The 16,039-nt window shown below is 50.0% G+C and overlaps 1 protein-coding gene across 3 annotated transcripts; it reads left to right on the forward strand.

The window, feature by feature from the left end:
- The first annotated feature begins 1,424 nt into the window (after window positions 1-1,424).
- Window positions 1,425-15,705, forward strand: TMEM120B (transmembrane protein 120B). 3 transcript variants are annotated; one of them, XM_075434291.1, is made up of 12 exons: window positions 1,425-1,579; window positions 5,328-5,446; window positions 6,421-6,537; window positions 7,317-7,376; window positions 7,940-8,035; window positions 9,079-9,168; window positions 11,354-11,419; window positions 12,383-12,444; window positions 12,692-12,784; window positions 13,186-13,250; window positions 13,417-13,489; window positions 14,252-15,705. In XM_075434291.1, exons 1-12 carry the CDS (start codon window positions 1,511-1,513, stop codon window positions 14,326-14,328), a joined length of 987 nt encoding a protein of 328 aa, XP_075290406.1. In that variant the 5' UTR covers window positions 1,425-1,510; the 3' UTR covers window positions 14,329-15,705. The 3 variants fall into 3 exon arrangements, with proteins under 3 accessions (XP_075290406.1, XP_075290404.1, XP_075290405.1); XM_075434289.1 differs by having other exon boundaries at window positions 13,417-13,485; XM_075434290.1 differs by having other exon boundaries at window positions 11,354-11,416; window positions 13,417-13,485.
- The last annotated feature ends 334 nt before the right edge of the window (window positions 15,706-16,039 follow it).

Here is a 16,039-nt window from a genome sequence, read left to right on the forward strand (position 1 = left end):
TGGAGGGCTTATTTTCACATGGGAAGGGACAATAATTTTGCTGGTAGGGAGTACTCCAACCTTGTGGCAAACTGGAGAGTTTCAGCATGTATCCAGCGCAGAATTAAAGCTGTGATCCGAGATGTGGTTCTTTCTCTGTAATCCAAAATCCTGCAGGCTTCCTGCAACATAAGGTCTCGTTACACATGATTGTGGATAAATACTGCAGTTCAGGGAAAATTTAATACAGACTTAACAAACTCCTGTGACATTTATACTACTTTTATGAGTTTATTATTGTACTTCAGGATGGTGAAGGCCTGCCACAACACACCTGTTTGATCTCCAGACAATTGCGGACCTCACTGGAGGAACCTGAAGGGACAACGCAACGTTCCTGTGGCTGGTGGCTGTTGAATCAGCAGAAATCCCCAAACACTGCCAAGTTCTGAGCAGGTTTCTCTGGAAACCGAGCGCCAAGGCAGCAGGTCATCGACTGCATTTCAGGTGTCCACCCACACATGTATGAAGAGAACATACAAAAAGGGAACAAAACGAGCAGACAGCACTAACGTGGACCTAGAAAAGAACGAGGGACAGCGTGCACACCGAGGAGCGTCTCTACACCAAATGTTTTTGGTTGGTTGTGCCAAACCCAAGGAAGCAGGACCCTACAGATGGTCTTTGTAAAAAGCCAGCATTGCACTCACGATTTTAACCTGGCTTTGCTTGTACCTTTTTTAATCGCTTCCTTTCCCTTCCTTTTTTCTTCCACTTTGCCTATTTCCCCCCTTTTTGCAGCACACCCACACCACAAGAAGCAGGGTACCAGCATCCACAGCCTTCGCACCCCCTGCCCATCCCACCCACGCTGTGTGCTGGGCGTTCCTCTCACCATCAGCCCCTCAGAGCAGGGCCGCGCACTATCGCACTTGCACGGCCCAGAGGCCATCAGGCCCCGCTCCCGGTTTGGCAGTCCTGCCGCCAAGCGGGTCATTATAACAATAATCATAAAGATGATCAGGAATCGCCTCGTCGCTTTCTCTCTCTGATACGAAGGACCCGCCTGCGCGCTGGCCCCAGGCAGGCGCTGCTGGGCCGGGACGCCTCACCCCGGGGCGCGGTCCCCTCTGAGGAGACGGTCCCCGCGGCTCCGCCAGCGCCCACGCAGGGTTTAACCTCTCCCCTCAGCCCCACGCAGCGCGAAGGGACCCGCGAAAGGCGCGGGGAACCCCCACGAAGCGAGCGGGGCCGGGCGGGGCGGGCGGCTGAGGGGAAATCTCCTCAGGCGGGCGTGGGCGGGAAGCGGCTGAGGGGAGCCCTCGCCTCAGGCGGGCGAGGGGCGGGGCGGGAGTCGGCGCCCAGCCCCGCGCGATGACGTCAGGGGCGCGCGTGGCCGGCCCCCCCCCCCCCCGCCCCCTCCCCGCATCCCGGTGCGTGGCTGGCGCAACCGCAGCCGGCAGAGCTCGCGCCGGCGCGGGTGCGTGGCGTCGCGCGGCATTCCCTCCCCCTTCCCCCTTAACCGCGCGCCATGAGGGTGCAGCTGGAGCGGTGCCGGGGGGAGTGGCGGGAGCTGGAGGAGGAGTTCCGGCAGCTCCAGGTGAGGTGAGGCGGGGTGCGGTGCGGTGCGGGACTCGTCCTGCCCGGCGCCGTCCCCCCGCAACGCGCAGCTGCGCGTTGCTGCGCGTTGCGGGGGGACGGCGCCGGGCTCCCCCGTCCCCCCCCGCCGGGACATCCCAGGCCGAACCCTGGGCGCTGCCTGCGGTACCCGCCGCGGTTGCCAGCAAGGGGGGGTGGGGGGGTGGAAGCGGGTTGACCTGGTGGCTCTGTGCACCCAGAGAGCAGTGCGGGTAACGCCACGGCCTGGGCCAGAGTCCCCTTCCCTGCGGTGGGACGTGAACGGCTCCGGTGTTCCTCTGTCCGTCTCGCTAAAGTGCGTTGAGGGGCAGCAAGACCCCGGAGCAGGGGCTGAGAGATGTTTCTGCAAGATGCTTTTACCTGCAGACGCCTTCCCCTCCCCGTGTGTCATCACTCCTGTGCCTATACACGTGCTTTAAATCTAGAAGCGAGTTTCAAAACACGACCGGCTGTTCTCGCTCGGCGTGGCTGTTAGCCTCTTTTAGGCTGCTAAACAGAACGTGGGCCACGGAAGAAAGAAAAAAACCAAACTGCGATTTCCACATTTAGCTCATTGTCTTAATTAAAAATCAGTTCAGGTTGTACGCTCGTTAACAGAAGGAAGGGTGGTGGCTGGGTGATGGTGGTGTTGTTGATCACTTCTGTGTGCGCCGGACGGTCTTCTCACCGTGCTTGCTGCTTCTGACCCAAACCACAGCAAAATGTCGGTGGCTTATCCCTGCCTCACTTTCCCCATCCATAAAAGTAGAAATGCTGCTTGTTGGTTCTAGCGGCAGGTGGCACAAGGTAAAAACACCCAGATTTTAGTGCTGGGGGGGGTGAAAAGTTGGCGTAACATCCATTATCCAAGAGCTTCGGGGCTTGATTCGGGGTTTGATTCGGAAGAGGGTGTTGCGGAAGAGGGGGACACGGCGCTGCCCCGAGGCCATGGCTCTGCTCTGGCTCCCCGAGATGCTGGTGGTGCTTCAGGGTGCAGCAGAGGAAGGCTCTGTGCTCCCCAGCCGGACTCCGACCAAACCATGATGTGCTGGGAGAGAAAACCCGACTCTTCAGTGAGAAGGTACTTTAATGCAGGTGTCTGCTCACGCTTGCCCTTGCACGTGGCTTGTTGGACACGCTCGCAGCATCTCTTGCTCTTGAGGAGCCTGGTTTTCCCAGCAGCTGCCTGACCCCCTCCACATCTGCATCACCCCCCTTCAGCGCCCTTTTTGGCTGGCCCGATTCATCTCTGGCTGGAAATGCTGGTCCAGGGCTGTGCAGGCGATGCTGCTCGTGTTTGGAAGGAGTCCCCGCTGGTGTTTTCCAAGGTGCTTTGGCCACCTCCACTAAAGGGGTCTCTTGTGCAATGCCAGCAGGGAAAAAAATTTACGGTGGGCAGATTTTTTGTGTGTTGAGAGCCGTGCTGGCCTGTGAGGCAGGACGATCTCTGTTTCAATGCACTCCTGCCCCGTCCCGTATTTTATAATTGTGTTGGAAGTTCTGGGTCAGGGACTGTGTCTTCCTTCTCCTGCAGAGGAGAACCTTGGCCTCTGGTCACAGCTCCTGCCCCGATGTGCCGGGTGGTTGGCACGGAGAACCTGGGGCTACGCTTGTCTTTGGGGAGCTCCGACTCGTGGGGCTTTGAAGGGGCTGATGCTGCTGTGCAGCAGCGCTGAGCATCCCCTGGAGACAGCGGGGATCAGCCGTGAGACGGGGTTGGGGCGCATCCAGGTGTGCAGAGCGATTCTGGCCAGCCGCATCTGTGGGTTTTTATAATTTGGGTTGCCAGGGCAGGGCCTCATCTCTGGAGCAGCAGCCTGGGAAAGAGCTTGAGGCTGCGGGGCATTGCAGTTTTGGGGCAGGGACATTGGAAAACGCAAGCTGTTAATTTAAACCCTGCGTATGAACGTGTAAACCAGATCTGGATTAGGAAAAAGCCCTGCAAGGGCTCCCCGCGAATGTGGTTGGAGTCTTGCAAATGAACCAGTGCTGGCCACAGGCAGGGCTGTTGCAAGTGCAATGGAAAATAGACCTTGAGGTACCGAAAGAAAATATCGAGCAGCTGTTGCGCGAGGCCGCCGTGCCGAACGGCTGCCTGCCCTTGGTCTGCGGGCAGACTGGGCAGCTGCAGCCCCCGGTGCTGTAAAACTTACAAACTTGGGTGCAGAGATGGCTCTGGTGTCTCGTCCCTGGGAGCTCTTCAACTCAGGGCAAAACTACTCCTCTCCCTGGTTCCCGGGTCCTTCGTTTTTCAGCATGTGGTGTTTGGTGCGCGGAGAGCGAGCCGTGGCCAGCCCTGACCCTCTGGGCAGGAATTTGGCCCGTGGGTTATACGTGGTAAATGTAAAGGCAGTGCTGAGCTGCCGGCGCTGCCGGTGGGTCCCCTTTGAAAGCAATCGCCTCTCTTGATGAATAAATAACTTCACTACTAGCAAATGTTATGTTCCTCTGAATACCAGTGTCATTTTGAAATCATTATGCTGATGGTTTTGGCTCGCAGTAGAATTTACCGGCTCTCAGCTCGCCTGTTTGTGTTTCCCATAAATACTTGAACACTTACTTGGCGAAGAGCTTCTTACACCCTTTGAACCAGCCTTTTAAAAGACGCTGTTGCGTGACATCTGGAGAAGCAGAACGAGTTACTGTGCAATCCAGGGAGTCCCGAAGTCCTGCCCGTGCGAAGCAAAGCCAAACCAATCCTGAAACGATGAGAGCTGCGGTGCCCAGACATGGTTAGTTTGGTTATTAAGGTTTTGAAAATTGGATACAGAAGCTTGTTTTGCATTGCTCTTGTAAATAGGCAACAGCCACCAGCCGGGTCGTAACAAGGAGGAGAGCAAAGATTTGTTTTGTATGATTTTACCACCGTGTTTATGCTCTGGGAAAGCCAGCGGTAATTTTCTGTGGTTGTTGATGTGCCGGTAGTTGAAGCAGCTGTGCAAATAGCCACTTAACCTGCGCCTTCTCTTGGCACTAACTCTGCACACTCCAGTTTTCCGAATCGTTATAGATCTTAGAATTTGCCCAGAGGGCTTGGCATCTGGTTAGCCCTTCTCGAGGTCTCCCTGTGCCCAGGAGGGTGGTGAAATCATTGCAAAGCAGGGGAAAAGCAGAGCACGTTTATTCCTGAGCAGAGGCCCCTCTCAGTGGGCTTGCAGCTGGTTACTGCGTCCTCGTTATGGCCAGTCAAAGACTAACTGGGCGCTTCAGAGGATCAGTGAGCTGTGATAAAGAAGTTCCTCTCAAGGAGCAGTTAATGCCTCAGAGATGGGATGGATTAAGCTCTTTGGTTGCCTGAACGTACCTGGGGTCGAGATAGCAGGAGGTGTCTGAACCCCCAGGCCTGGGTCTGTGGCTGGTTTTGTGTTTTTTGGTTTTTTCCTCTGGATCCTCATCTTTCTTTTTTTTTTCCCCAGGTTTAATCTGGCTGTGAAGTCAGAGTTCCTGCTCTGCGATTTAGTCACCCATTTGATGGGGACAGATTGGGATCAACAGAGGATTAGAGCTTTGTTACAGGGTGGGATGGGAACGAGGAGTGGGAAAGCTCGTTAGAAAGAGGAAATGAGACGAGCGCAGAGGATGCTCTTCATTTTGCAGGAACTTCATTAGTGTCCATTTAAGCCACATTGGATCTGCGGTGGATTTTGTGTCCTTGCTTCAGAGGCGAGGACCAAATGCAATGTGTAACCTAGAAGGGCTCTTCCCACCCATCATCTTCTCTTCTCCTGCAGGAAACGCACAAAGTTTACAGGCAGAAACTGGAGGAAGTCACCAGCTTGCAGACGGCCTGCAGCAGCTCCATACACCGGCAGAAGAAGACGCTAAGGGATCTGAAGCACAGCCTGCAACGGTAACAGGAGACCTGGAGGGTGGAGGAGGCGAGGGTGCGATGTTTCTCCTTCCCAAAGGGCTGAAATGTTTGGATTGTTAGCATTTTAATACTCAGTCTGTGTCACGGTGCTACTTTTGCTCCATATTATTGAGTCACCTCCATCTGTCACAGCCAGGTAAAATGTTTGTAACCCCATGAGAGATGGAGTCCTGTAAATAAAGGACATCTCTGAAGGAGCCTGTGTGGGTTTGCATCCTTGCAGCACGTGCCGTACGCTGAGGGACCGTACAGCTTTTGGTCCGCGTGTTTTGCTAGGTGAGCAAAGCTTTGCTCTTTAAGCCGTACTGGAAGAGCAGCATCAATCCTTGAACCTGAAGGTGTAACTTGCTCCAGGATGGATTTATGGGAAGGAACTGTCTCTGGCTGCTGGGCTGATCCCCGGGAGCCACGGGCTAAATTTCTTCTGTGCAGGTCTGTAAGCACTGACGCCATGGGTTGCTAACGCTGCTGTGCACTGCTCTCTGTTTTACATTAATTGGTAGAGCTGCTGTTTGTCAGTAAATCATCAGCTGTTCATTTTGTTACATCCTGAAATATTTCATGCCTGAAGAGTTGCAACCTCTGCAAGGGCAGTGCCTGAAACTGCTCACAAAGTTCCCGAAGTGAAAGGAGTTCCTGCAAAAAAGCACAATATTCCCTAAGTGCTCTGCTAGGGAAGAAGCACGGGATCCTGTCACTGAGCTGAGATGAACAGAGAAGCTGATTTATCAACCAGCTGGTTGAAATAACCTACAAAGGCATAAACCAGGCAATTAAATGAAATTATGGTAAGCCAAATGGTGCTGCAGAAATACAGGAGCAAAGTGTGCAATGGCATCAACTCAACACAGTTAGCTTTTCAACAGCATGGATTTTATGACAACTTTATTTTCCTTTAAATAAAAAAGACGTAAAAACACAAACAGGAATATCTCATTTCTGTGTTCTTGCAGGTGCAAGCCCAGAGCGAGTCCTGAAGAGTTTGCTGTCATTCAGGAGATCAGCACCCAGATCAAGGAGAGGCAAAATGCCTTCTTCGACATGGAAGCCTACTTGCCGAAGAAGAACGGGTACGTGCCCCGCCAGCAAAGCGCGTGCTCCAGGAAGCCTGATTTTTTTAAGTGTTCACAGCGGTGTTGTTCCCAAAGCATAATGTGCATGTTGAAGAAATATGTGTAAAACTGGATTAGTCATAAATCTCTTGCTGAGCTGCTGTGTCGGTTATACACAGAATTCATTAGCTGGAGGTGTAAATGTACTGCGTGTAGGCAGCGCAGGTTTTCTTATTAAAATAAAAGTAGCCCTGCATTGGCGAGAGATCGTGCAATTCGCTGTTTCACACTGTTTTCCTGTGCTAATTTTTTTAAGACTAAATCAGCACAAGAATTTTCTCTCTCTTTTTTTTTTTTTTTTTAAAAGTAGTGTTTGTAACCAACTTAAAATTTATACTTTGCTCCAAGTGGGACTGCTAGGACAGATTTCTTTCAGTTGTCAAGGGCTGTCTGATGCTGCAGCCCCTCGGAAGTTTCTATCAGAAACTTTTCTTCCAATTTCTCCCCGTTATTTTTTTGGTTTGGACAGTGAGTGCTACATAGCTCGCTCTTAAACTGTAACGCAGAAAAGGGACGAGGAAAATCAACCCTTTCTCTAACTTCTTGGAAATGCTGACCAATCTTTCCACCTTTAAATCCTTTTCCGTAGTCTGTCTCTCCAGTTTGCCTTAATTAAAAAGCTCCAGCAAACACGGCTTTGGCAGATGCGATGGTCTCTTCAGCTCCGATCTCTGTCATCCTGCGGCGTTCACATAAAACAGACTTACGTGGGTCCACTCTTGCTTTTTGTCTTCCAGCTTGTACTTAAATCTGGTGCTGGGAAACGTGAATGTAACTCTCCTGAGTAACCAAGCAAAGTGAGTGTTTCCACGCGTGTGAGTTTTTGGGTTTCTCTGGGGCCAGGCATTGATATGGCCTGAAGTCCCGAGACAGGAATGGTTTTCTCTTCGAGCTGATAAAAGATGAAATATTGAGGATGGGCAAGTCAGACCGTGGCGTGGGGCCAAGCTAATGCCTCGTGTAGCTCTGCTGGATTCTGTCCATCGTTAGCTTTCAAGCCCAGCCCAGCCTCTTGCCTTAATTGTACGGGGAGTTTTGCAGTGAAAAATGGTATTGTGACTTCTAGGCATACAGTGCTCCAGAAATTGGAAATTGTTTTGGTTTTAATCTTATCGTGCCAACCCAGAAACCGCCTCTTATGGACTTAAGCCATTGAGTCATCTTGCAGCGCAACAGCCGTGCGGCCCAGATGGACCCTCTGGGGGGCTTTCCACCACGGGCTGCTGGCTTTCTAAATGTTTCAAGGAAAACCTCTGTCCCTGGGCTTGGCACATGGATTTGTATCTGGCTTGAAAAAAGTGAAGCCACATTCCAGTAAAATACCCGTTTGTGTCCTTAAATGGTGGCTGTTCCCTTCCAGGTTCGCCTACAAAGACGAGTATGAGAAGTTCAAACTTTATCTGACGATAATCTTGTTACTGGGGGCCATCGCCTGCAGGTTTATTCTCCACTACAGGTAAACTGCCTCTTTACTTTTAATCAAGTGTTTTGAATAAAAATGTGCTGGGTTTGAACTAACTTATCTTCTGTTAATGATGAGCTCTGGCAGTGTTTAGGCTTTGAGCAGTTGGACAGCAGGACAGCTTCTGCACCTCTTCTTCAACACTGGCAGGACCTGTCTTTTAGCTCCTTGCTTTTCCTTGTTTAACTTTTTTTAGAGTCTCTCGTAACTAAAAGAAACCCAACGTGACATTTTCTGATCTGTTGTTTTTCTGGCATCGTACTGTGCTTGGGAATGAGCAGTTGGTTTTGTTCACGGGTAGTCCCAGCAGGAACCGGCACGGTGCTGCAGCTCTTGGGTTGCAAAGGCAACAAGAGAGGCTTTGCATGAAATGGTCAGACCTGGAACCTTATCTCCAGGGCGTGATAAAGTGTCTGAGCACCACCAAGCTTCCAGTATTCAGTTTTGCTTAAAAAACAGGAAGGTGTTGGAGCCAGGCACTTCCACTGAGGTCTCTGTGGGTCTGGGGTGAATGCAGGATGGTACCAGGGAACGATGCTGCTGTATAGAGAGGCTGCCCCAAATCCCTGTGGCTTCAGGAGTTTGCAAATGGCAAAATAAAGGCGCTTTTTTTTTCCCCCAGAGTGTAATGATCTGCTGCTCTTTTAGCTGATTGGATTTATATAGATCTTATGGAATCTCCTCGTTGAATTAGCCTGGAAATGCCTCTCTAAATTGGATCATCCGCTGCTTCCATGGTGCTTTCTCTCCTTCAGAAGGAATTAATGTCATCTCTGCATACCTGCTTATCGGCTCAAGATCTGCAGTGTTATATCACGGGGCACTTCCCGGAGGAAAGGACTCTGAGCCAAGCGGTGCTGCCGATGTGTGCAGTTCTGCCTGTGGATCGGAGATGTCCAGGACTGGGGCTTTGTGTCCGTGGCCTCACTTGGGCAGGTTTTCATTTGCCCAAGGGGACGGAGGAAAAATAGGGATTTTTTTGAATGTGTCTTTATAATTAGCAGGATTTTTTACTGTGTGTTTTTTCTGTTTAACAGGGTGACAGATGAAGTGTTTAACTTTCTGTTAGTGTGGTATTACTGCACGCTGACGATACGGGAAAGCATTCTCATTAGCAATGGATCAAGGTATCACACCACCTGCAAAACTATTTAAAGCATGAAATGTCCTTAAAAGAAAAACAAGCAATAAAAGGGGATTCAGCCTGGCACTGAAGACCAGCAAATCTAAGACGCTGATGCCTCTCTGCAGGGTCTATCGTCTCCATCCCCCTCCCCGGTCACTCCCAAGGGCAGACGTGGCCACCTGCGGTTTGGGGAGGGAGGAGAAGGTGCAGTTCCTGAAAGTCCATAAGCTCTTGGCCCAAAGTGTGGGATGTTTTTGGCAGCTGTGGGTCAGTTGTACATGTGGTCTAGGGTGTTAAGTGAGTGTGTGTTTTTGGTGAAAGGACGAAGCTGAGGTGCTAGCTCTATACCCTGCAGTTAGCGTGGCCACCCCCTGGGTCACTGCAGCTTGTGAATAAATGAGTCATATGCAGGGAAAGTTTGCGGTTAGGAGATAATTCTGTAAAGAGCTGGGAACACAAGTAAAATCCCAGGAGAAGTTAACTGAAAGATGATCCTTACTCCCAGCCCTCATTTCCTTGTGGCACCCTTAGTAGGGGTATCCTACTAATGCAGGGTGGTGAGGTCCTCCTGGCGAATCCCTCCTGGAGTATCTCCCTTAGGTCTGGGTCGAGAAGTTGCTTGAGTTTGCACTTGTGTAACTTAACCTGGAGTCTGGTGTTAGATTTTAGCAATAACCTGATGGTTGCGTATCCCTGGTTTTCATCATCCAGGTAGGCTGGCGCAGGGAAACTGCAGCAATCGCCACGTCTCTTCCCAGGCATGAGCCTGCATGTTGGTTTGCAGCTGGGTGAGTGGCGGTGGCTGCTGCTGCTGCTGCAACATTTTCAGCTCCCTCTTGCATTAATTAATTGGATTTCTAATTTGTCTCGTTTGCCACCTTTCGAGCAGCCAGCATTCTGTTAGCCCAGCTTCATGCACTCATTCCTGCTCCGAACGCTGCACAGAGAATTTGGACGCTCCCTTGTAGTGGTGCTTGTACAGGGGTGGACCAGCACTCGCGTTAGTGGCAGGAGTCAGTCTTGTCCTAATTAGGTGGCAGTGCCTAACGAACGATCAGCTGGGGACAGCTCATGGCTCCTTGTTTCAGCCAGTCTCTTCCCTCTCTGAAGCCAGTTGCTTCCATGATCTCCTCGAAATGGGGATGGGAGGGACCGTTCCTGGGAGTCTTGTCTTGGCGTTGCCAGCGGAATGCTTGTGGTCCCCACTCCCGATGCAAGAGGGGGTTTGTGCCTGGAGGCAGACACTGGTGTGGCGTGTGCGGTGCGAAAATCAGGGCCCTCCTGCTTTGCCTGGAGGCAAAAATCTTAAAAATGTGCAGATTTCTGGGAGCTGCTGGAGGACACAGTTCCCAGTGCTGGCTGCGAACAGCAGGGATGAAGCAGTCTGTTCTGCAAGCCCGTCTGACCCCAGGGCTGCTGCGGGCGGGGTGTCTTGTTTTGGGGTGCTCTCCAGAGGGGATAGGGGATCACTGTGGGGCCAGAGACGAAGAGGAAAAATCCAAGCATGGGGATGTAAAATTGCTTGCCCAAGCCCAGCAGAGAAACCTCTGAGCCTGGGCTCGTTGCATCTGCAGAGGTGGGTTGCACTGGCTCAGTGCTGTCTGGTGTTAGAGGTTGCACAGCTTTGCTTGGAAATGTCCCAAATTAACCCATCATGTTGGCTTAGTTTCCAAAGCAGTTCTGTCCCTGGGGCAGCTCTTCACTTCTGGATTCAGCCTCACTGCAGCCTTTGCTTGCTTTACTGTAATTTTCTGTGCTTTCTGCAGTGTTCATGTCTGAAAGAATCAGCCACCTCATAGGAAGGACTTGGAAATGTCACTTATTTGCATGGCATGGGAGAGAAGAAAAAAAAAAAAGGGCGTGTGGGCTGAAACTTGTGCATCATTAGTCACTGCAGTACCTCATGCTGCGGGGACTGCTGCTTCTCGCTGTGCTGGAGAGCTCGTGGGAGCATGTGAGGTGCGCCCCGGTCCAGAGCCTCCCTCCAGCAGTCGTGGATTCGTGGCCCCAGCTGAGCCGTATCGCCAGGACAGTGCTCCCCAGCAACCCTTTTGCTTGAGCTGGGCTGTCTTTTGTTCCCTGCCCTTCCTCCTCCCCCAAGTCAGGATCATTTTTTGTCTGTAAAGCCAAACTTACAATGCTGAAACCCATGTTTCTCGTCTAACTGCCACATTTTTTCTGTTCAGGATCAAAGGCTGGTGGGTGTCTCATCACTACGTCTCCACGTTCCTGTCTGGAGTAATGTTAACGTGGTGAGTCTGCCCTCGCCTGCTCGAGGTGCTTCAAGCCTGTTTCATGGTGTTTGCATCATCTGAGCATTTGAATCCAGCGTGACCACGAAGCTGTGGCCACACAGGCACATGGTGAAGCATCAGACTTAATATTTGTCCGATGTTGCAGATGCTTTCAGTGATAAATACAACACTGCAAGTTTGTATTTACGTTGCTGATTTAAAAAAAAGAAAGAAACAAACCCAGACCGTAAGCCCTAGTTGTGCTGATGGTAGCAAAATCTCTGCAAGTCTCCCGATTTCCGTCTCTGTGTAACTAAGCAAAGAAGCAGCACTTTGCTTTAGAGGGAGGACACCACAAAACGGATCTTTTTGGTGCCTTTACTGAACCCAGATTACAAACCCAAGTAACAAAGCCAAAAATGCAAGTCACCTTCCCACGGGTGGTGGTGTTGGTCAAACAGCGCAGCGATCCACCCTGTGAACAGCCCCTGCGCAGCCCATCTCAACTTTGGCATGAACTGATTAGTTCATAGTTAAAAATTATTTTAAAAGAGCAAACGTCTCTGCGCCTGCATCTGTAAGGGGATGACGCAGTGGGTGGAGCAGAAGGTCCCTGTCTATCCCAAACTACTCTTAGGATAAGGAGCACATCCATCTCCTGCTCCACCTCTTGGATTCTTGATGCAGACGCTGCCGAACGGCTTTGCTGCCTAGAGAAAACTGATAAGCACAGGAATAAGAGGGGGCAGCATTCATACACATTTGAGAGGGGAAAACTATTCGATGAGAGCATTTTCTACATGCTGGAGTTGCGATGTGTGGCCGTAGCACCCTCTCTGGGCTCCCAATGGGGTGGGGTGGGCTGGGGACCAGCCGCTTGCTTCGTTTGCTAACGGGATCCGGCTTCGCTGTGAAGGGGAAGGGCACTGCATCGTATGCTTTTTGTCAAACAAACAGACCTCCTTTGTATTTTGCTTTCAGGCCAGATGGACTCATGTATCAAATGTTTCGCAGTCAATTTTTAGCATTTTCAATATTTCAGAGTGAGTATATCTTACCTTGCTAATTCACGGGATAAAATAGTTTTGTATCTTACGTGCTTAGAAGAAAATACTTCTGCTTGGTAAATACCGGAGTATTAAACTGTACAAATATAAACCATACCATGCAAATACACAATGTACAAATAATAATTAAACGCTGTTGGATTAAACATTATTAAAATAGTTTGTTACATTTATCATACTTCTGAATAGCCAATGCAGTGATGTTTTCTCTCGCCTCCTCCAGGCTGCGTTCAGTTCCTACAGTATTATTATCAAAGGGGCTGCCTTTATAGACTCCGTGCTTTGGGGGAGAGAAACCACTTGGACCTTACAGTAGGTGAGGTTTTCTGCAATACTTGGCTTGCTGAGGTTTTGCACAGGTTTTAGATGCGGCCACAGGGAGAAGGCTGCATGGCCTTCCGAGAGCAAGCTTTGCAAAGCTGCCGCCCTGCTGCCCGTGTGATGGCAGGAAGGGCAGCGAGCATTTTATTCCCCTCCTCGGGTCCCAAGGGTTGGGAGCAGAAGGCTCTGATCTCTGTCAGCTCTTGAGAGGGTTAAGATGGAGGTTTTCGTCATCCTCATCTTCATCCTCCTCCCGTTATCCCACCTTCAAGTTGTTTGGTTATTGCGGAGCAGGACAGGAATAGCCCATGTGGGGTGGTCTGGATGGGGAGGGCTGCAGCTCCGGTCCTGGCTCTTCTGTGCTCACCCTCTGCCTCTCCTGTTAACCTTTTCCAGAAGGATTTCAGTCCTGGATGTGGCGGGGGCTGACATTTCTCCTTCCCTTCTTGTTCTTTGGGCATGTAAGTTGGGCAATCCCATTCCAGCCTCTGTGGCACGGGGCTTCGGGAGGGTCTGCCACTGCGGTTGCAGCACCATAAAAAGGTGCTGTGGATCACACTCCCCCATGGCAAATGCTTGGGGTTTCTTCTAGTAATTAAATTGACTTTTTTTTTCCTTCCTTTGTAGTTCTGGCAGCTATATAATGCAATCACGCTTTTTGGATTGTCGAGGCATAAGGACTGCAAAGAATGGCAGGTGGGTGTTGGTTCTGCTCAGGAAAAGCACAGAGCAGGCGGAGAGGGGGTGTTTAATCACATCCTTAAAGATATTTTGGCATCTGACCCCATCTAAAAATGACCCCATGCAGAAAATATGACAACAGAAAAATGATGGCAGTGAATCACTTTAAAAACATGTTGTCCCACTTTACTGCCCTACTTTTAGGGACCCTTCCACTTACTTTCTCCGTTGCTGTTGCCCATCAAACATGTCTATCCATTTTCCAGCTATACAATTGCTGCTGTAGATCCAGATTGGACCACATTGCGGATGCAGTGGTGCAGATCATCTGATGGTCTTTGTTTTGGTCAGATACTGCTCTAACTTGTGTGCTCACTTTGTTCAGGAGGAACACACCTTCCCACAGAAACGTGTCATTCCCCCACTCCTGTGCCACTGCTGTTCGATGAACGTGCTTGTAGCATAATGTTAATCCATTAGATTGAATTTAATGATTAGATTTTACTGTCTGGTAGAGTCCAGCAGTGTTGAATATAATCCATGTTGTAATATCAAAAAGTATTAAGTGCTACTTCAATGATCACGATAAAAATACACTTCCTGTTAACCCACACAGCTGGATGCATGGATATATACTTGGCTACGATCTTCTCACCTCGGATCTTTGTGCTAACGGATCCCTGGACTCGCCAACGAAGCCCCATCAGAGCTTGCTTAAATGGGGCCAAAGCACAACCCTCAGCCCTCACCTTCTTTTTTTCTCCTTCTTCTCCCCTCTCAGGTTTTTGTGTTGGCTTTCACATTTCTGCTGCTCTTCCTTGGCAACTTCCTCACTACTCTCAAAGTGGTGCACACTAAACTCCAGAAAAACAAAGACAAAATGAAGAAGCTGTGAACCCCCCCTCCCCGGTGTGCCAGCAGCGGGCGCTGGGTTTGGGACGGATCCCGCTAAACCCAGCGACACGATGGACGGGCTCAGAAGGACTCGCCCCTCCCCGTGTTTGGTGAAGGATATGGACCCTGCCAGCACAGACTCAGTATTAACGCAAGCATGGCTCTCCAGTCCGCGGTCCTGCTATTTATCTATATTTAATACAAAACGTGTTTGCTTTTGGAGTTTTTTTTCTGTATATAGAGCAGCATGCACCTGCCCGGCGAACTGCCAGCATTGGGAGAATGTGGGATCTACTGTAATTCCAATTCTGGGATGATATTTAATGCTTTCCAGTTTTATTATTTAAATTCTGGGTATTGGATTTGCAAAGGTTTACGAACACTTCAGGTTGATCAGTAATATAGACCGAATGCTGTTTTTTGAAAGCATTTGTTTAAGGCATATTTTCAGTGGCAATACTAACCTGCGTGTACTGTGAAAAAAACGCCCATCTTTTTACCATACTGCTGCTATATACACTTTGAAAAAGCTATTTAAAGACGTGAAATCCTCTTCTGAAAACAAAAACAAGTAAGCAAACCTCGTTGTTAAATGGCAGGGAAGTCTGCTTGCCCTCTTCTAGGGAGACCAGGTCATCTCTCTAGTCCTGGAAAAGACCTAAAATAAACCATTCGATACGCAGCTACTTCAGCCCCTCTTCAATAACAAATACACTGCCCTTTGGGTTGGTTTTTCGAGACACCACTTTTCCTTAAGATGGCCTTGATCAGTGGCAGTTAGTGCAGTTGCACTTTGGTTTCTGTTTTCAGTTGTTTTTTGTTCCTGGTGCCGTTCTGGAAAGGGGAGGACAGGCCCAGCAGAAATATTAAATACTTTCTTTAGATGCTGCGCTTGTACCAACACTTAAGAGAATGCGAACACTCGTTCAGGAGGATGGCAGAGGACAAATACTGACTCCTGTCCTGCTTAACTCCTTGTGCTTCTTGAACTTACTCATTCAAATAAGCTTGTTGTGGGTGCTGTAACATCGGTACCTCCTCGGGCCAGCTGCAGTACTGTGAGCTGCTTTAGGCCGCGTCTCCCCCAATGGCGAAGGCTTCCTTTGGGCTAGCACAAAGCCCAGATAGGGCACACGCTTTGCCAGAATGTGATCTGAAATGATGCCCTTCTCCCAGTAAGTGTGCTCATCAAGAAATACATATATGCACTACAGACTTGAAATGGTTTCGTCTGTTCTTCTGTTGCTGCGGGGCTAGCAAAATGACCTTTACAGCGTCACTGTCCTGTGGGCATGAACAATAAATTGCAATTTGCGTATTCTGAACAACTCTCACACTAGCTGGGCTGTATCTTGCTACGTTAACTTTTGACTTTTGCACACCCTGTGAGGTTGGGGTTTTTTTAATCCTTTGAACTCTCCAGTTGTGAAACGTAAGCTGTTTTACTTTGAGAGCGGTGCTGGAGCCTGCTGGATCTGAGCAGTGGACCTGGTTCTCCAGGGGTGGGGAGCTGTGCACATGGCGAGTCACTTGAGTTCTGCAGCATGAGAAACTCCGATTAAAAACGCAAGAAGGATTCCACCCGTGGAGCTGCGGGTAAATGCAGTAACTTCTGTCACGCTGATGTTTCAGTTGCGTACTAGGTAAGGTGATGGGTGGTTCTGTTTCTTTTACT

Source organism: Opisthocomus hoazin, chromosome 13, assembly GCF_030867145.1.
Source record: "Opisthocomus hoazin isolate bOpiHoa1 chromosome 13, bOpiHoa1.hap1, whole genome shotgun sequence".
NCBI lineage: Eukaryota > Metazoa > Chordata > Aves > Opisthocomiformes > Opisthocomidae > Opisthocomus > Opisthocomus hoazin.